Raw genomic sequence first — 16,322 nt, 5'->3', positions numbered from 1 at the left:
GTGTTTAAGCAATCTAATGAAGCCAAATTTCAAAAGCATAATGCCACTTTCCAAAGAGCACACCTATTTCCCTGAGCTATGAACACTATGAACCGTTCCTGTGGTCACTCCGAGGAGTTACTTTAGAGCCTTATGTCGTGTGCACCTCCAGGCCGAGGCGACGCCTGCCACTTTGGCTCAAACAACGACGGATGGTGCGATCTGGCACTGATGTTCCTTGAGCATGAAGTTCAGCTTGGATCTCTTTAGAAGTCTTTCTGCGCTCTTTTGTTACCATTCGGATTATCCATCTCAATTTCCCTCCTGCGTCCAGGGAGGTTGGCTCCCATGGATCTGAAATTTGTGAATGCCGTGCAGCTGTAGTCACAGGAACATCTAGCTGCTTGGAGATGGTCTTATATCCTTTACCTTTAATCATTTTTGTCCAGGCCTGTTTCATGCATTTATTTTTTAAATAATTCATTTGAAGCATGGTTGAAAAGCAGTGTCCAACTTTCATTGGTTAAGATTAATAGAATTTTTATTTATTATTACTTTTGTCAGATTAAAGTTATTTCTGGGACCATTGTGGGTACCACCTTTGTCTACGTCTGTACATTGGTTGCATTTTTTGTGTTCAATGTGTACGACTATGTTATTGTGTGTGTGTTTTTGAGGCCTTGTGTGTGCTGTCTGTGGCAAAGTTTGGTTTTTCAGCAGGGTGAATGGTTTTGAGTGTAGAGCTGCATTTCAACCTGATAACACGATGTTTGGGAAATATGGTGAGACGTCATGGATTTGTGTTTACTGTTTGGGGAATACGAGGCATAGTTTCAAGGACTGTGTTTAAGCACTCGAGGAAAACGGTAATAAAGCTGATCTGAGCACAGCAGCCGAGTGACCCTGAGCTCCTTATTAGTGTTTAAAATGATATCGTTATGAGGCGGAGGAGGAAACGCGGCATTTTGTCCACTTTAATGAGCTCTGCATAAATATTTGGAGGCTGGCTGAGAGTCCGGGCTGCTGCTCGGAGGGTCGAGGAACTCGGATGGCAGATCTGTGACTGCACTGCAGCACATTTGTGTCAGAGCGGAGGTTAATCAGATAACATGGAGGAAAAGAGATTATATTAGGACTGTAAATAAGCACTCTGACAGTGCTGGAGGTTTCCGTTTGCTTCTCTGTGCCTGCTGCAGTGTCTTCACTAACGGTAATGCTGGGAGGAAGATGAAGTTAAAACCCGTGTGGTGGTAACTGAAGCTGGGCTCATCTTCTCTAATGTGTCATTACATCCCACATCTGATGACGTCAGGACGGAGGCTGCATGTAAACTGCTGCAGATGGACTGATGGACAGGCAGACAGCGGCAAGCTGAGCAGCTCCAACACCCCCGGTGAGCTGGACCGAACCTCTGAACGCGCTCGCAGCAACTCCTGCCGGTTCATTCTGTCAGGAAATCTGCTTTTATTTTGAAGGCTTAAACGTGTTTTTCAGTCAGTTCCTCAGAGCTGGAGGAAATTTCTCTGAAGTGAAAGTACTTTTACCAAGGTAATAACACAGAAGTGCAAAAGCTGCACCTCGAGCAGGTAAATGTCGATGTGAGTGTGACACAGCTGTGACTGTATCTGATCAGAGCTGCAGCTCATCGTTAGTTTGTCACATTTATCCGTCGTTTCCACATGAATGCTCCTTTTGCACATTTAAATCTTTCATGTGGTCCAAACTGAGGTTTGGGAATGATCACAGGAGTTTCAACATTTTGCATTAAATGTAACGAGATCTTTATAATAAACTTCAAACATCTTCAGTTTTTGCTGCAAGAAAATAAAATCCTGCACGAGGAGAACTTCGTATAAACTGTTTAGCTTCATCGTTTCTGTGTGAGCTGCAATAAAACAGCTTCTGTGAGGAAGAGGAAATCATTCTCAGGAAGATACTGATTCATTTTCAGGGCAAGTATACAAAGTTCTTTCTTTTAATTATATTAGTAAAAGTCATTAACATCCATTGATGACCATTTGATGTTCGCTTCTTTGATTTGCTCTTTATCTCCTGAGTTGATGGGAAAATAACCAGTACATCAGGAACTCTTTGAATTTCACACACTAGGCTGACGGTTCAGTGTTGACTGATTTAAGGAACGCTGTCTTTTCTGTTTTAACACTTGTTATTATTTTGTGGTCACTTTGATCTCGTTTCCGTTCAATAATTTCAAAGTCTTCTTGTGTGTGACTTTAGGAAACATGGAACCGACGCCTACTTTGCTCCGCCTCTCCGTCAACACCTCCCGTGTGCCTCCGCTCTCACCACCATATCCGTACAGCACCGCTCAGCTGGTCCTCATTGCCATGGTTACCACCTCCCTCAGCATCCTCACCGTTCTCGGCAACACTTTGGTGATCCTGTCCATCAAAGTGAACCGTCACCTGCAGATGGTCAACAATTACTTCCTGCTGAGCCTGGCGGTGGCCGACCTGATCATCGGCCTGTTCTCCATGAACGTGTACACGCTGTATAAGCTGCAGGGCCGCTGGCTGCTGGGCCCCGTGCTATGTGACGCGTGGCTCGTCCTTGACTACGTGGCGAGCAGCGCCTCGGTCCTGAACCTGCTGCTCATCAGTCTGGATCGGTACTTTTGCCTGACGCGACCGCTCAGCTACCCAGTGCGGCGGACGGGCAGGATGGCGTGCCTGATGATTGCTGCCGCCTGGCTGCTTTCTTTCATTCTCTGGGCTCCCGCCATCCTGTCCTGGCAGACAGATAAGGGCGGGCGCGTCGTCCCTCACGATCAGTGTTACATCCGTCTACTTGTTAGCCCTGCTGTTACTATGGGGACGACTCTTCCCTCCTTTTACCTGCCGGCAATCATCATGATCGGCCTCTACAGCCACCTGTCAGTTGCCAGCTACAGCCGAATGAGTGTGCTCATGCCAAACCAGGGTGCTCTCAGGGCTTCCAGTCCCTCCTTGAAAGACTTCCTGCTGAGGCGGCGAGGCATGGGGACGAGTGACCCCTGCTCAGACCTGACCCCGAACCAGCTCCAGTCCTGCACGCCAAAGACCAGAAGGAAGAAGAAGACATGTAGAAGTCCAGATGATACAGCGCAGGCCGAGAGTAGCTGGAGACACTGGGTAAGGATGTGTTTCATCTGTTTACCGTCTCTAATGTTGTTGTCAGGGGGCGCTGTCACTTCCTGTTCACTCTCTGCGGTAGAGTATCACTTCCTGTTCCTGTTCCAACACACAGTGGTGTTCTTGTAGCAGTTTATTAAAAACCGTATAGATAACTTCGCTTTTCATATCTTCACGCACTTTACTCGCTTCGTCTTTAGGGTTTCGCTAGCTTAGCTTAGCTCATAGCCAACTCGCTAGCAGTTTTCAGTTTTATTTGTCATATGCAAATTAGCACAGGGTCAACATCGCAATGAAATGTATTTGATGAGCAGCAGTTACTCAGCAGCATGGTATAGTAGAAAAAATAAAATAAAATAATAAAAAATATATAGAAAAATAGAAAAGAGCAAAATATTAATAAGATGTAGTAAAAGAAAAAGAGATTTTCAGTTAACTGACTATATATATATGTATGTATAAATATATGTACACTAGTGATTAAATTAAGAAAATCTTAAACAGGAATGTGAGGGGGGGCAGATGGGATATTGCACAGGAATGAGCAGCAGAAAATTACAGTATTGCACTTTTAAATATAAATATCAATGACAATAAAGTGGAGTGACCAGTGCAGATTATACAGAGTACTTGTGAAGCTGCAGGTAGCTTCTGAGTGCTGTGCTGTGTGTGTTTAAGTGTTGTGGTTGAGGTGTCGTATGGCTTGGTGGTAAAAACTGTTTTTTAGTCTTGTAGTCCGAGCAGACAGACTCCTGTAACATCTGCCAGATGGTAACAAGGAGAACAGCTGATGTGCTGGGTGGCTGTGGTCCTTGATGATGGAGGCTGGAGATAAATGTCCTGAATGGCAGGAAGCCTCGTGCCAGTGATGTGCTCTGCTGCCTTCACCACCCTCTGTAGTGATTTCTGGCTGCTGGCTGAGCAGCTTCGTACCAAACTGTGATGCAGCTCGTCAGCAAGCTCTCGATCGCACACCTGTAAGAATTTGAGGTGATGTTGGCGTTCATGCCAAACTTCCTCAGCCTCCTCAGGAAGTAAAGCCACTGGCGAGCTTTCCTGATAGCAGTGTCTGTGTGAGGGTCCAGGAGAAGTCCTCTGTGATGTTGACTCCAAGGAATTTGAAGCTGCTGACCCGTTGATGTGGATGGGCTGGTGTTCCCATGGCATCTTTACCTGTCCTGCACTTTCCTGCACATTGTGTCACATGTTTAGTTAGAGGAGCAGTGACCTCGCTGCGAGGCTTCACATTATGATCATTTTTAGACATTTATCATTCTTCCAGTTATTTCTTTGAGCTCACTGAGCTGGGCCTTCACATGCAGCAGTGTGTCTTCCGATTTCTGAACGCTCCAACTTCCTGTCACTTTGTTGCTGGAACACCTGGATTTCCACAATAAAGCATATTTCTGTTCTATATATCTATGAGTGTTTACAGGCTGCAGAATGTGTGGGTACAAACAAAATGCCTTTTTTGACATTAATAAAGCTGATCTGAGCACAGCAGCCGAGTGACCCTGAGCTCCTTATTAGTGTTTAAAATGATATCGTTATGAGGCGGAGGAGGAAACGCGGCATTTTGTCCACTTTAATGAGCTCTGCATAAATATTTGGAGGCTGGCTGAGAGTCCGGGCTGCTGCTCGGAGGGTCGAGGAACTCGGATGGCAGATCTGTGACTGCACTGCAGCACATTTGTGTCAGAGCGGAGGTTATGGAGGAAAAGAGATGATATTAGGACTGTAAATAAGCACTCTGACAGTGCTGGAGGTTATTCCTCAGCCTCTCAATCTGGAGGCCAGGATTACTGAATTGGAGACTCGGCTTCGCACCCTTCATTCACCCGTAGCTAGCCAGGCCCCTGTAGCTGGTGCAGCCGAAGATAGCGTAGGCCCCGCTAGCTGTTCCCTGGCAGACCCCAAGCAGCTGGGGAAAGAGGGCGGCTGGGTGACTGTGAGGAGGAACATAGTCCTAAACAGAAGCCCCAGGTACACCACCAAGCCGTTCATGTGTCTAACCGTTTTTCCCCACTCGGCGACACACCCGCCGGGGGTCAAACTCTGGTAATTGGTGATTCTGTTCTCAGACATGTGAAGCTAGAGACACCGGCAACCATAGTCAATTGTCTTCCAGGGGCCAGAGCAGGCGACATTGAAGGAAATTTAAAACTGCTGGCTAAGGGTAAACGTAAATTCAGTAAAATCATAATTCACGTCGGCAGTAATGACACCCGGTTACGCCAATCGGAGGTCACTAAAATCAATATTGAATCGGTGTGTAACTTTGTGGGACTCTGTAGTTTTCTCTGGTCCCCTCCCCAATCAGACCAGGAGTGACATGTTTAGCCGCATGTTCTCCTTAAATCGCTGGCTGTCTGAGTGGTGTCCCAGAAACGATGTGGGCTTCATAGATAATTGGCAAACCTTCTGGAGGAAACCTGGTCTTGTTAGGAGAGACGGCATCCATCCCACTTTGGATGGAGCAGCTCTCATTTCTAGAAATATGGACAAATTTATTAAACCCCCCAAAATATGAGTATCCAGAGTTGGGACCAGAAGCAGAGTTGCAGTCTTACACGCCTCTCTGCAGCTTCTCTCCTCCTGCTACCCCCCCAAAAACCCATCTCCATAGAGACTGTGTCAGCTCCCAAAAAGACAAAAAACGAACTAAAAACCAGCAACAAACAACTTAAACATAAACAATCACAAAGAAAGAACAATACAGTATCCACATCTGAACCAAAGAGTAAAACAGTGAAATGTGGATTATTAAATATTAGGTCTCTCTCCTCCAAGTCTCTGTTAGTACATGACTTAATAATTGATCAACAAATTGATTTACTCTGCCTTACAGAAACCTGGTTGCAGCAGGATGATTATGTTAGTTTAAATGAATCAACACCCCCGAGTCATTCTAACTACCAGAAACCTCGAAGCACAGGCCGAGGGGGCGGTGTGGCAGCAATTTTTCACACCAGCCTGTTAATTAATGAAAGACCAAGACAGACTTTTAATTTATTTGAAAGCCTGATGCTTCGCCTCGTCCACCCTAGCTGTAAACTCAGAAACCAGTCTTACTTGTTATCATCTATCGTCCACCTGGGCCTTACACAGAGTTTCTGTCTGATTTCTCAGACTTTATATCTAATTTAGTTCTGAGCTCAGATAAAATAATTATTGTGGGTGATTTTAACATCCATGTAGATGCTAAAAATGACAGCCTCAACATGGCATTTAATCTGTTATTAGACTCAATTGGCTTCTCTCAAAATGTAAAAGAACCCACCCACCACTTTAATCACACTCTAGATCTTGTTTTAACATATGGCATAGAAACTGAACATTTAACAGTGTTTCCTGAAAACCCTCTCCTGTCTGATCATTTCCTCATAACATTTACATTTACAATAATTGATTACACAGCGGTGAAGAGTAGACTTTATCACAGTAGATGTCTTTCTGAAAGCGCTGTAACTAAGTTTAAGAATATAATCCACCCACTGTTATCATCTTCAATGCCCTGTACCAACACAGAGCAGAGCAGCTATCTGAACGCTACCCCAACAGAGGTCGATCATCTTGTTAATAATTTCACCTCCTACCTACGTACGACTCTGGATACTGTAGCTCCTGTGAAAACGAAGGTCTCTAATCAGAAGTACCTGACTCTGTGGTATAATTCTCAAACACGTAGCCTAAAGCAGATGACTTGTAATCTGGAGAGGAAATGGCGTGTCACAAATTTAGAGGATCATCATTTAGCCTGGAGAAATAGTTTGTTGCTTTATAAGAAAGCCCTCCGCAAAGCCAGAACATCTTACTATTCATCACTGATTGAAGAAAATAAGAACAACCCCAGGTTTCTCTTCAGCTCTGTAGCCAGGCTGACAAACAGTCAGAGCTCTGTTGAGCCAACCATCCCTTTAACGTTAACTAGTAATGACTTCATGAACTTCTTCACAAATAAAATTTTTATCATTAGAGAAAAAATTACCAATAATCATCCCACAGATGTAATATTATCTACAGCTACTCTTAGTACCATTGATGTTAAGTTAGACTCTTTTTCTCTAATTGATCTTTCTGAGTTAACTTCAATAATTACTTCCTCCAAACCTTCAACGTGTCTTTTAGACCCCATTCCTACAAAATGCTCAAAGAAGTCCTGCCATTAATTAATGCTTCGATCTTAAATATGATCAACCTATCTCTAATGATCAGCTATGTACCACAGGCCTTCACGCTGGCTGTAGTTAAACCTTTACTCAAAAAGCATCTCTAGACCCAGCAGTCTTAGCTAATTATAGGCCAATCTCCAACCTTCCTTTATATCAAACATCCTTGAAAGAGTAGTTGTCAAACAGCTAACAGATCATCTGCAGAGGAATGGTTTATTTGAAGAGTTTCAGTCAGGTTTCAGAGCTCATCACAGCACAGAAACAGCTTTAGTGAAGGTTACAAATGATCTTCTTATGGCCTCTGACAGTGGACTCATCTCTGTGCTTGTCCTGCTAGACCTCAGTGCAGCGTTCGATACTGTCGACCATAATATCCTATTAGAGCGATTAGAACATGCTGTAGGTATTACAGGTACTGCACTGCAGTGGTTTGTATCATATCTATCTAATAGACTCCAGTTTGTGCATGTAAATGGAGAGTCCTCTTCACACACTGAGGTTAATTATGGAGTTCCACAGGGTTCAGTGCTAGGACCAATTCTGTTTACATTATACATGCTTCCCTTAGGCAGCATCATTAGAAGACATAGCATACATTTACACTGCTATGCAGATGACACCCAGCTCTATCTGTCCATGAAGCCAGATAACACACACCAATGAGTTAAACTGCAGGAATGTCTTAAAGACATAAAGACCTGGATGGCCGCTAACTTTCTGCTTCTTAGTTCAGATCAAACTGAGGTTATTGTACTAAATCTTAGAAATGCCTTATGAAGCCAGACGCTTCCTCTGGATAGCATTACTTCAGCCTTCAGTGACACTGTAAGGAAACCTTGGAGTCATTTAAATGACTCTAAGATGACCTGCTCTACCTCCCAAAGATGGCTGTAGTCTAAAAGGCAAGAGAATGGACAAAGAATGCAAAGAGAGCATGTGTCTACTATATTGGCTCCCTGTTCAATCCAAATAGAGAGATTGGTTGTAAGGCCGCCTGATGAAAAGAAGTGAAGGTGGCTTGTTTGTCTCCTCAGAAGCATCCCTCTCAAACTGCTGTCAAACCCACCGGAGACGAAGACCACAACAAGACTGAATCTGAAGACTCATTCAACGCTGACCTCCACAGGGCGGCCTCGGCAGTCTTCTCCTCCTGCCCCGACATCAGCTCACATGAGAGGAGGCGGCAGCGAGTGATGGCGAGGGAGAGGAGGGTCACGAGGACCATCCTGGCCATCATCCTGGTATTTGTCCTCACCTGGATGCCGTACAATGTCATGGCCGTTGTTGCTGCCTTCTGCCATTGCCGCATTCCTGACGCCCTGTGGACCACAGGATACTGGCTGTGCTACTTGAACAGCACTGTCAACCCCGGCTGCTATGCCCTGTGCAACGTGACCTTCAGAAAAACCTTCTGCAGCCTCCTGCGCTGCCGCTGCAGGCGGCTGTAACAGCACTGGTGCGTTTTTGTTTTGTTTTTGGCAGCTGGCTTTTTGCTTTCCTTTCATGGAGTTTGGTCCTATCGCAGGTTTCCATCTAAATGTAGAAGGAGATTTAAGATGGGCAAAACAAATGCGAACAAAAGGTTGTTTCCATCCTTGCAGCTCAGTGGTTGGTCTGACAAACAGCCGGTGGTGCAAAACGTCCTTAAATCAAAGCAGATAATGCCATCATGTCTCCATTTCCAGCTCAGATGACATGGCCTCTTATCACAATTTGGGCTGTAAATGTTTGATGTTTATGTAGTTAATTAATCCATCTACTTCCTGCTGCTTCTCCATGATGTGTTTAATGAGCAGTGACTGATGTAACAAGGCATAAATGCTGTCAAGGCTGCAGCTACTGTTCATCTTTATTATTAAGAAAGTGTTTGGTAGATGCAGCACAATAAAGGAAATAAAACAGCGTCATTACTGCTAAGAAACACGTTTAAGGCTGTGAACATGCTTATTTCTGGTAGAAAGTTTTAACATGAAAGTCTATGACTCTGCTGGAGCCTCTAGTGGACTTTGGTTGCCTCAGAGGTTGCTTGGTGGAGACCAGAAGCAGAGTTAAAGCAGATTTTTGTGTTTTTAGTTGAAACTGTAGAGGACCGAGAATAGAACCCTGAGGAACTCCTGGAGAACTTACCGACACTTTAAATGTGGAGAAGTCGATCTGTCTGCTTAAAGATTCGGGTCACTGAGTTCCTGTAGTGAACAAAGCTTGTGATTTGTGCCTCCAAACTGAACCCCGTTCTTGAATATGCACGAACCTTTTATTATTATGACAGCCATCGTGTCTGTGCACCAGTAATCACGCCAGAGTCTTCACCAAAGCAATGTACAGTCTTTATTTTGCTTATTTGTACAGTTTCATCCTGCAGCAACAATAATCTATAGTTTAAAAAATAGATTTCATAGAGGATTTTCTCAGATTCTTTAAAACTAAACTCGCCTACAAACAAACTCGTGACGATCCCGTGAGGACCAGCGTCCAGTTTAGTCTGAATTCACAGGTGGCTACTGTACAAGCTTTAGGACTATCTCAGTGTAATGGTTAACAAACTATCAGCTACGAGGATTATTCTCATCATCTAGCGGGACAGTGTCGGAAAAGCTTTAATCCAGAAAAACATCAAATCAGAAACCAGAAAAACAAGAATCAAAAGCAAGGAGAGGCGGTCGGTGTGTTTTGGAGGAGTCTCTCATTTTGTGTATTCAAAGGAGGGAAGACGATCGTTGAGGAAGAGGACGAAACGCCGCCGTCTTCTGTCGCGGTACATCCTTCAGTTGGACTTCTTCTCGCCTGAGGAAGCAAAGCATCAGACATTCATGTTACAACATCGTTCCCCATGATGAATCCCGCACGTTTGCTCTGGTGGAGGCGAGGAAGATCAGGTTTTATCATCAGGTCTGAATCTGAAGGTGCTGCCGACCGGCCTCAGCAGCTAATGCTTCAGGTTAGCAACACCTACTGACCAATCAGATCTCTGGGAGACGGCGTTATGGCTCAGAGCTCAGATGCTTGGAGCACGAGTAAGAAACAGGTTTTTAATTCAATTCAACTTTACAGTGGGGCAAAAAAGTATTTTTTTTTCACATTCTGTCTCTCACAGTTGAAGTGTACCTCTGGTGCAAATTACTGACCTCTGTCATCATTTTAGGTGGGGGAACTTGCACAATCGGTGGCTGACTAAATACTTTTTTGCTCCACTGTATTTATTTAGCGCCAAATGACATCAACAGTCACCTTAAGGTGCTTTGTATTGTAAGGTAGACGCTACTATAATACACACAGAAAAACCCAACAATCATACGACCTCCTATGAGCAAGTAGGACAGTGGGAAGGAAAAACTCCTTTTTTAGAGAAACTTTTTTGTCTCCTGCTGGTTTTCAGAGTATTATTGTTGAGTCTTTATCTGACAGTATAACGTGGAAACTGCAGCCTTGTGCACGTGAGTTTCCAGCTGAACCAGGTGAGCCACCTTCACCTGGCCTTTAGCCCTGCCTCCTTCAGAACTTCAGTGTAGTTTTTGTAAACGCTCAGAGATTCTGATCAGGTTTGCAGAAACAGCGATTTTTGGCATCTTGTGGCTGCTTTACAAACACAAAGTCAAATGTTCTCTTTGCTTTACTCGCCTGAAATCCTTTCTAAAACCTTTCGTCTCTGTATAAGAGTGAAGGATCCGCCTCTGACTGCACACCAACGGCATCATTAAGCTCCTCCTCCATTTTCTCGATGTTGGTGGCGTCTGAGCTCAACGTGGCTTTTTTATTTTTATCACGACGGTGCTGCACAGTATTGCTACGAAAGCATCATCAGAAGCTACACGTGACTTGATCGTGTCGTCGTCTGTTGCAGTGACTGTTAAAGGTTACTGAGGACTCTCACCTTTGACCTTCTTCACTTTGGGGGAGCAGGGTTTGGACACCTTGACGGTGGCCTGGCACTCGGCGTTGAACAGCGCTCGCTTCAGCGTCCCTGATCGGGTCTTGGTGTTGGTGGTGGCGTCGCAGTTTCCCCACGGCCCAAACTTGTACTTGCAGTCACCTGAAAGAAGATTTGAACTTTGAACCCACAAAGCCGCCGCACGTTCCCCCCTCTGCCTCCCAGACGCATCGCTGCCAGCTTCATTTAAATTGATTCATTTTTCATTGATTGGCACATTTACATGACTTTTTGACTTCTCTGAATCATCAGTGGGATTTTTCTTTTATTCTATAAAACCTGAATAAAGTCACAAAAATGCCAAATGTAGAAAAAATAATACAATTACAGCTCATTTATTCAAAATGAGATTGAATCTTTTCTTTCAATAAACACCCGTTTTGAAACATTTGAGTTTCCTGGTGGTTATTTCATGGCTTCACAGGGTCATTCAGTGATTTTAGTAAGAAATATGAAATATTTTTGGAGAAGCACGAAAGATCCACCTCTGCACCGAAGAGTGAAACTGTGAAATGTGGATTATTAAATATTAGGTCTCTCTCCTCCAAGTCTCTGTTAGTACATGACTTAATAATTGATCAACAGATCAATTTACTCTGCCTGACAGAAACCTGGTTGCAGCAGGATGATTGTGTTGTTTTAAATGAATCAACACCCCCAAGTCATTCGGGGGTGTTGTCAGAACCCACCCACTCTCCTGTCTGATCATTTCCTGATAACATTTACATTTACAATAATTGATTACACAGCAGTGGGGAGTAGACTTGATCACAGTAGACGTCTTTCTGAAAGCGCTGTAACTAAGTTTAAGAATACTGAGTTAACTTCAATAATTACTTCCTCCAAACCATCAACGTGTCTTTTAGACCCCATTCCTACAAAACTGCTCAAAGAAGTCCTGCCATTAATTAATGCTTCGATCTTAAATATGATCAACCTATCTCTAATAATCAGCTATGTACCACAGGCCTTCAAGCTGGCTGTAGTTAAACCTTTACTCAAAAAGCATCTCTAGACCCAGCAGTCTTAGCTAATTACAGGCCAATCTCCAACCTTCCTTTCATATCAAACATCCTTGAAAGAGTAGTTTGACTGTTTTAAATCAAAGACAATAAAATGCATTATTGGAGCTTTTTGTCTTTTAGAGGAGAAATCATGTCCTGGAGATAAATTCAGAGCGTTTAATAGGGCAGCGAACCCCGAGTGTAAATGTGTAGATGTTAGAGTTTGTGTCTTGAGCTCCACCCTGTGACCATCCGGAGGAGCTCTGCCCTGTGTGGTGTCAGCTGTGTGGAGTCTTACTGATGTCCTTCTTCCAGTTGCAGGGGATCTTGCAGGGAATCTTGTCGGTGCGATCTTTGCAGGTGGCATCTCTCACACCGTCCCCGCAGTCTCCGTGTTCAGGTATGCACTTCCCGTACCGAGTCTCTGCAGGGGAGCACTCGGAGGTCGTCTGGGACTTGTCATGCCTGCCTGCTGAGCAGAGAGTCGGTCAGACACCTGCAGCGGCTCAAACACGCTGACACAACATGGTTTAAACACACCGGAGGCCATTTTTCTGTTTCACGTTTTGTGGCCTCATAAAATGTTTTCATGCAGAACATTTTGCTTTGTTTCAGCTAAAGAGAAGAACAGGTTTGTACTTGTGGTTTAATTCCACCTGGATAACTGAACACTCTGATAAATTTAGCTTTTCTGCCTCTTAAAAGACGTTTCTGTTGAATCTGAAGAGTGTTTCTTTCTTTGATGTTTGTTTTGTGCTGACAGCGTGAGGTGAGGAGGGATTTTATAGCTCAGTCACACTGGAATAAAACTAGGACTTGTGACAAGGAATGATCTGTGATTGCACCGTCATCAACTGATTGCAAATAGCTGCAGTGAGCAAATAGTTGCCCAGAGGATGAACCTGCAACACTCTCACCCTCTGCACAGGTCAGGTCACCTGGTGGGAGGAAACCTGTCTCCAAACCGCCACGGCCCGCTCAGACACGTTTGCACATCGTTGCTGTGATGAAAACGACTCCGCTCACAGCAACAACATCACTGTCTGCTTCAGCTGGATGTTAACGTGAGCTTCTGCAGGTCGTTGCATTTGCATCGCTTTATGATCTCAAACAGATTTTTGTTTCCTGTTGTATTCCAGCCCGCTGCCTGTGCAGCTAGTCTTGGAAAAACCCGGAAACTATCCCAGTGGTGGTCAAACACGGCTTTATACCGTCATTAAAGTGCAGCGAGGTCATCAAATGTCATATTTAAATAGAGTGAGAGCTTACCCATATGGAAAAGATATATATGAATCTTATAAAGTTTGTATCTGTCTTGTGTGAAACTTGTATGAAAAGCATACAAGAGTGAAACCAGATATAAGATCCCTTGAAAAATTATATAATGAAACTTGTATGTTTTGGATACTTCCTAAAACAATGTATGAAAGTAATGAGAAAGTGGCCACTTTCATGAGTAATCACATATAAGTTTTTACTATTTCTTTTCCGTATGGGGAGAGCTCCTGTACATCAGCATGAGACGCTGAGAAAAACAAATCTGTTGACAGCCGAGCTCAGCTGCACCTGAAACACGTCTTATTGTGTTTTTGTCCATTTCGTGAAACTTTTTCCTCTTTAGTCTCCAGCAGCTCTCTGGACTGAATGCTTCACAGTCACTATATTCCAGTCATTTACACAAAGATCATTACTAAAGCAGAAGGGAAAGCTTTGCCTGAGTTAGTCTGGAATTTAAAGATGAAAACTGGTAAGAGCGTTTTTTGGATGTTTTCCGACAGGAAAAACGTGTTTTTCATGCTCGTTAACCTTTAATGCTTTGCTTGAGTGCATGCCTGCTGTGGTGACAGGCATTCCTGGGAATGCACTTTTTTTAACAAAAGAAGAAGAAGAGAAACTTGACTTTCCCGGTGTGGTGACAGAACATGAAGGACAGCCACACCTTTGTGATGTTTGGCTCTTTTGCTGGCCTCAGCGGTGAGCGTCAGGGCCAGGAGCAGCAGCAGCGTCACTGAGAACAAACTTCGCATTCTGCAGAAACAAAAACACACTCACACTTACACATTATTCATCACAATACAACGTCAGTCAAACACAAGCAGTGAGAAAGAGGTGGACACCCTGCAGCCAGAGGCCTGGACGCGCTGCCACGAACAACCACACCTTCCATTTGTTTCTAATGTTTGCAGCCGATCGAGTAAGAGCCACGCGGCGAGACAGAGACACGGAAAGGCTACAGCGAAGCCACAAAGAAGCACGAGAGCAACTACGCAGAAACACAAACACAGAATCACAGAGACACGAATCCACAACCAAAATACAAAGAGCTGGAAAAGCAGGACTTCTGTCTGTGCTGAAACAGGAATGTGAGTTGAGTTGTGGTGTGTGTGCTGATCCGCAGCCTGGACGCGGGTCATCGAGCCAGATGGTTCAAACATTCAGACCAAACCAAATCTTTTCACCTCCTCCCGTATCACAGCGCCTCAGCCCAGTAATCTGGCTATTGTAGTGAGAGCAGCAGCAGTGGGATTATGAAAGTGGGCTAATGTATGCAGAAGCTGCTGTCAGCGCACACACACACACTCGGCTGTTGTTTTGCACGTATCTGTGGTGTGCTGCAGGATTAGCACGTTCCTTTGGTGTTTGACGGCAGCGATCATCACACAGCAACAGCAGCCGTCGGCTCGGGGGACAAATGGAGAGCAGCCTCCAAAGAGAGAGAGTCAATTACCCAGAAGGCCCTGCTCTCCCTCGCTGCTGTCATTGTGCTGCGAGATGACAGACTCCTCTTTCAGCCTCCATTAAAGCAATGGTCCTCTTTCACATGTCAGCTGGCACAGCAAATCCTGCTCCTCTCGCTCCTCCTGCGGCCTTTTATGAGGAGAGAACCGGCTCTCAGCAGGTCTCCAGTCTGCCCCCCATCAATGAAGAGGAGGAGGAGGAGGGGGAGGGGGGAGGGAGGGGGCGACCGAGCAGCGTCTGAATGAGCTCTTTAGAGTTCCCCTCAAAAGAATACTGATTCATTGGCCCAAAACAAAGCCTCTTCTAGCCTGGTTTCATTTCTCTAAAGCCTAACACAGATTCTGTGCCACCCCCGAGGAGCCCCCTCCGCCCCCCGCCCTGAATGGAAACGTATTTGCATCAGAAAACAAAGAAAAGCAGTGGGATGCTCCCTCTGGTTCAGGAGCAGGGGCGACATCAGGAGAACTTCCTCCTGGATCTCGGGGTTCATTCTGGCATCCGGAGGCCGACCGGAGGCCGCGCGCACGAACCCCTCACCTGCCCGCAGCCAATCAGAGCGCACACAGGTGATTTGGAGAGAGACGCTCCAGACGAGTCAAAAACGTAAAGCTTTGAGTAAAACGAGCTTTCGTTCCGCTTCCTGTCTTTCTTCTGATTCCTTCGCTCCCGTTTCTGTCTCATGTCTTTGTTTCGGCTCCTTCCTTAATCCCTTGCTGCCTTTCCTTCCTTCACATTCAAGAGTAAACAAACAACAAGATTAAACTGAAGCTAAACAAACAAGCAAACAAGCGCGTCGCCGATGAGCCGCAGCAGCAGAATCAACCTAAAGTGTGAAAACAGAAGTATGGGCACAAACACTTACTTCGGGCTGGAGAGGAGCGGCCGGTCGCGCGGTGCAGTCTCGCTTTCTGTCGCTGCTTCAGCTGCAGCTCCCGAACAACCCCTCGCGTGCACGCGCACGCGCACGGTGACATCACACACTTTAATCCAGTCTCCAGGAACAAAACAAGCTCCGCTCATTTACATGAAATGCAGAATGTGTGCGTGAATGTTTGCGGAGTGGAGTGCGCGTCAGCCCACAGACGCGTGTCAGGTGACTTTCAGGTGAGTTTCAGGTGGAACGGCTTCTAGGAAACACTCGGTGTGGGTGAAAGGGCACGAGGCAACTCTTCTTAAAAAACAAAGAGAAACTGTTCGTGTTGCCAGCAGCAAGAAGGAATCTAACTACAAAAGTAATGGGATACTTTTTAAAAACATGACGATTTGAAACTTCTTGGGTCAGAGTGAACATGGCAACGTGTTCCACAGCCTGATGGTGGCGCGCGTCTTTGTTCTGTGTGGTAACAGTAACCGTGGTGTTGCCTCTGAC

At 45.1% G+C, this 16,322-nt stretch overlaps 2 protein-coding genes across 4 annotated transcripts; one reads left to right on the top strand and one right to left on the bottom strand.

Moving 5' to 3' along the window:
- Nucleotides 1–1,149: 1,149 nt before the first annotated feature.
- Nucleotides 1,150–11,596, top strand: chrm4b (cholinergic receptor, muscarinic 4b). The gene is made up of 3 exons (XM_086302257.1): nucleotides 1,150–1,372; nucleotides 2,218–3,110; nucleotides 8,317–11,596. Exons 1-3 carry the CDS (start codon nucleotides 1,258–1,260, stop codon nucleotides 8,728–8,730), a joined length of 1,422 nt encoding a protein of 473 aa, XP_086158383.1. The 5' UTR covers nucleotides 1,150–1,257; the 3' UTR covers nucleotides 8,731–11,596.
- Nucleotides 9,593–15,960, bottom strand: mdkb (midkine b). Of its 3 annotated transcripts, none has more exons than XM_086302258.1 (5): nucleotides 15,816–15,960; nucleotides 14,154–14,242; nucleotides 12,513–12,683; nucleotides 11,154–11,312; nucleotides 9,593–10,066 (listed from the first exon to the last, which is right to left on the bottom strand). In XM_086302258.1, exons 2-5 carry the CDS (start codon nucleotides 14,239–14,241, stop codon nucleotides 10,047–10,049), a joined length of 438 nt encoding a protein of 145 aa, XP_086158384.1. In that variant the 5' UTR covers nucleotide 14,242; nucleotides 15,816–15,960; the 3' UTR covers nucleotides 9,593–10,046. The 3 variants fall into 3 exon arrangements, with proteins under 3 accessions (XP_086158384.1, XP_086158385.1, XP_086158387.1); XM_086302259.1 differs by lacking the exon at nucleotides 15,816–15,960 and adding an exon at nucleotides 14,943–15,078; XM_086302261.1 differs by lacking the exon at nucleotides 15,816–15,960 and adding an exon at nucleotides 14,375–14,876.
- Nucleotides 15,961–16,322: the final 362 nt, after the last annotated feature.

This window comes from Aulonocara sp. 'chitande type north' Nkhata Bay, linkage group LG7 (genome assembly GCF_057382095.1).
Source record: "Aulonocara sp. 'chitande type north' Nkhata Bay isolate Kocher_YH1m ecotype deep benthic linkage group LG7, A_spYH_male_GT1.1, whole genome shotgun sequence".
Classification (NCBI taxonomy): Eukaryota; Metazoa; Chordata; class Actinopteri; order Cichliformes; family Cichlidae; genus Aulonocara; species Aulonocara sp. 'chitande type north' Nkhata Bay.
This window is presented reverse-complemented; position numbering and strand designations above follow the sequence as displayed.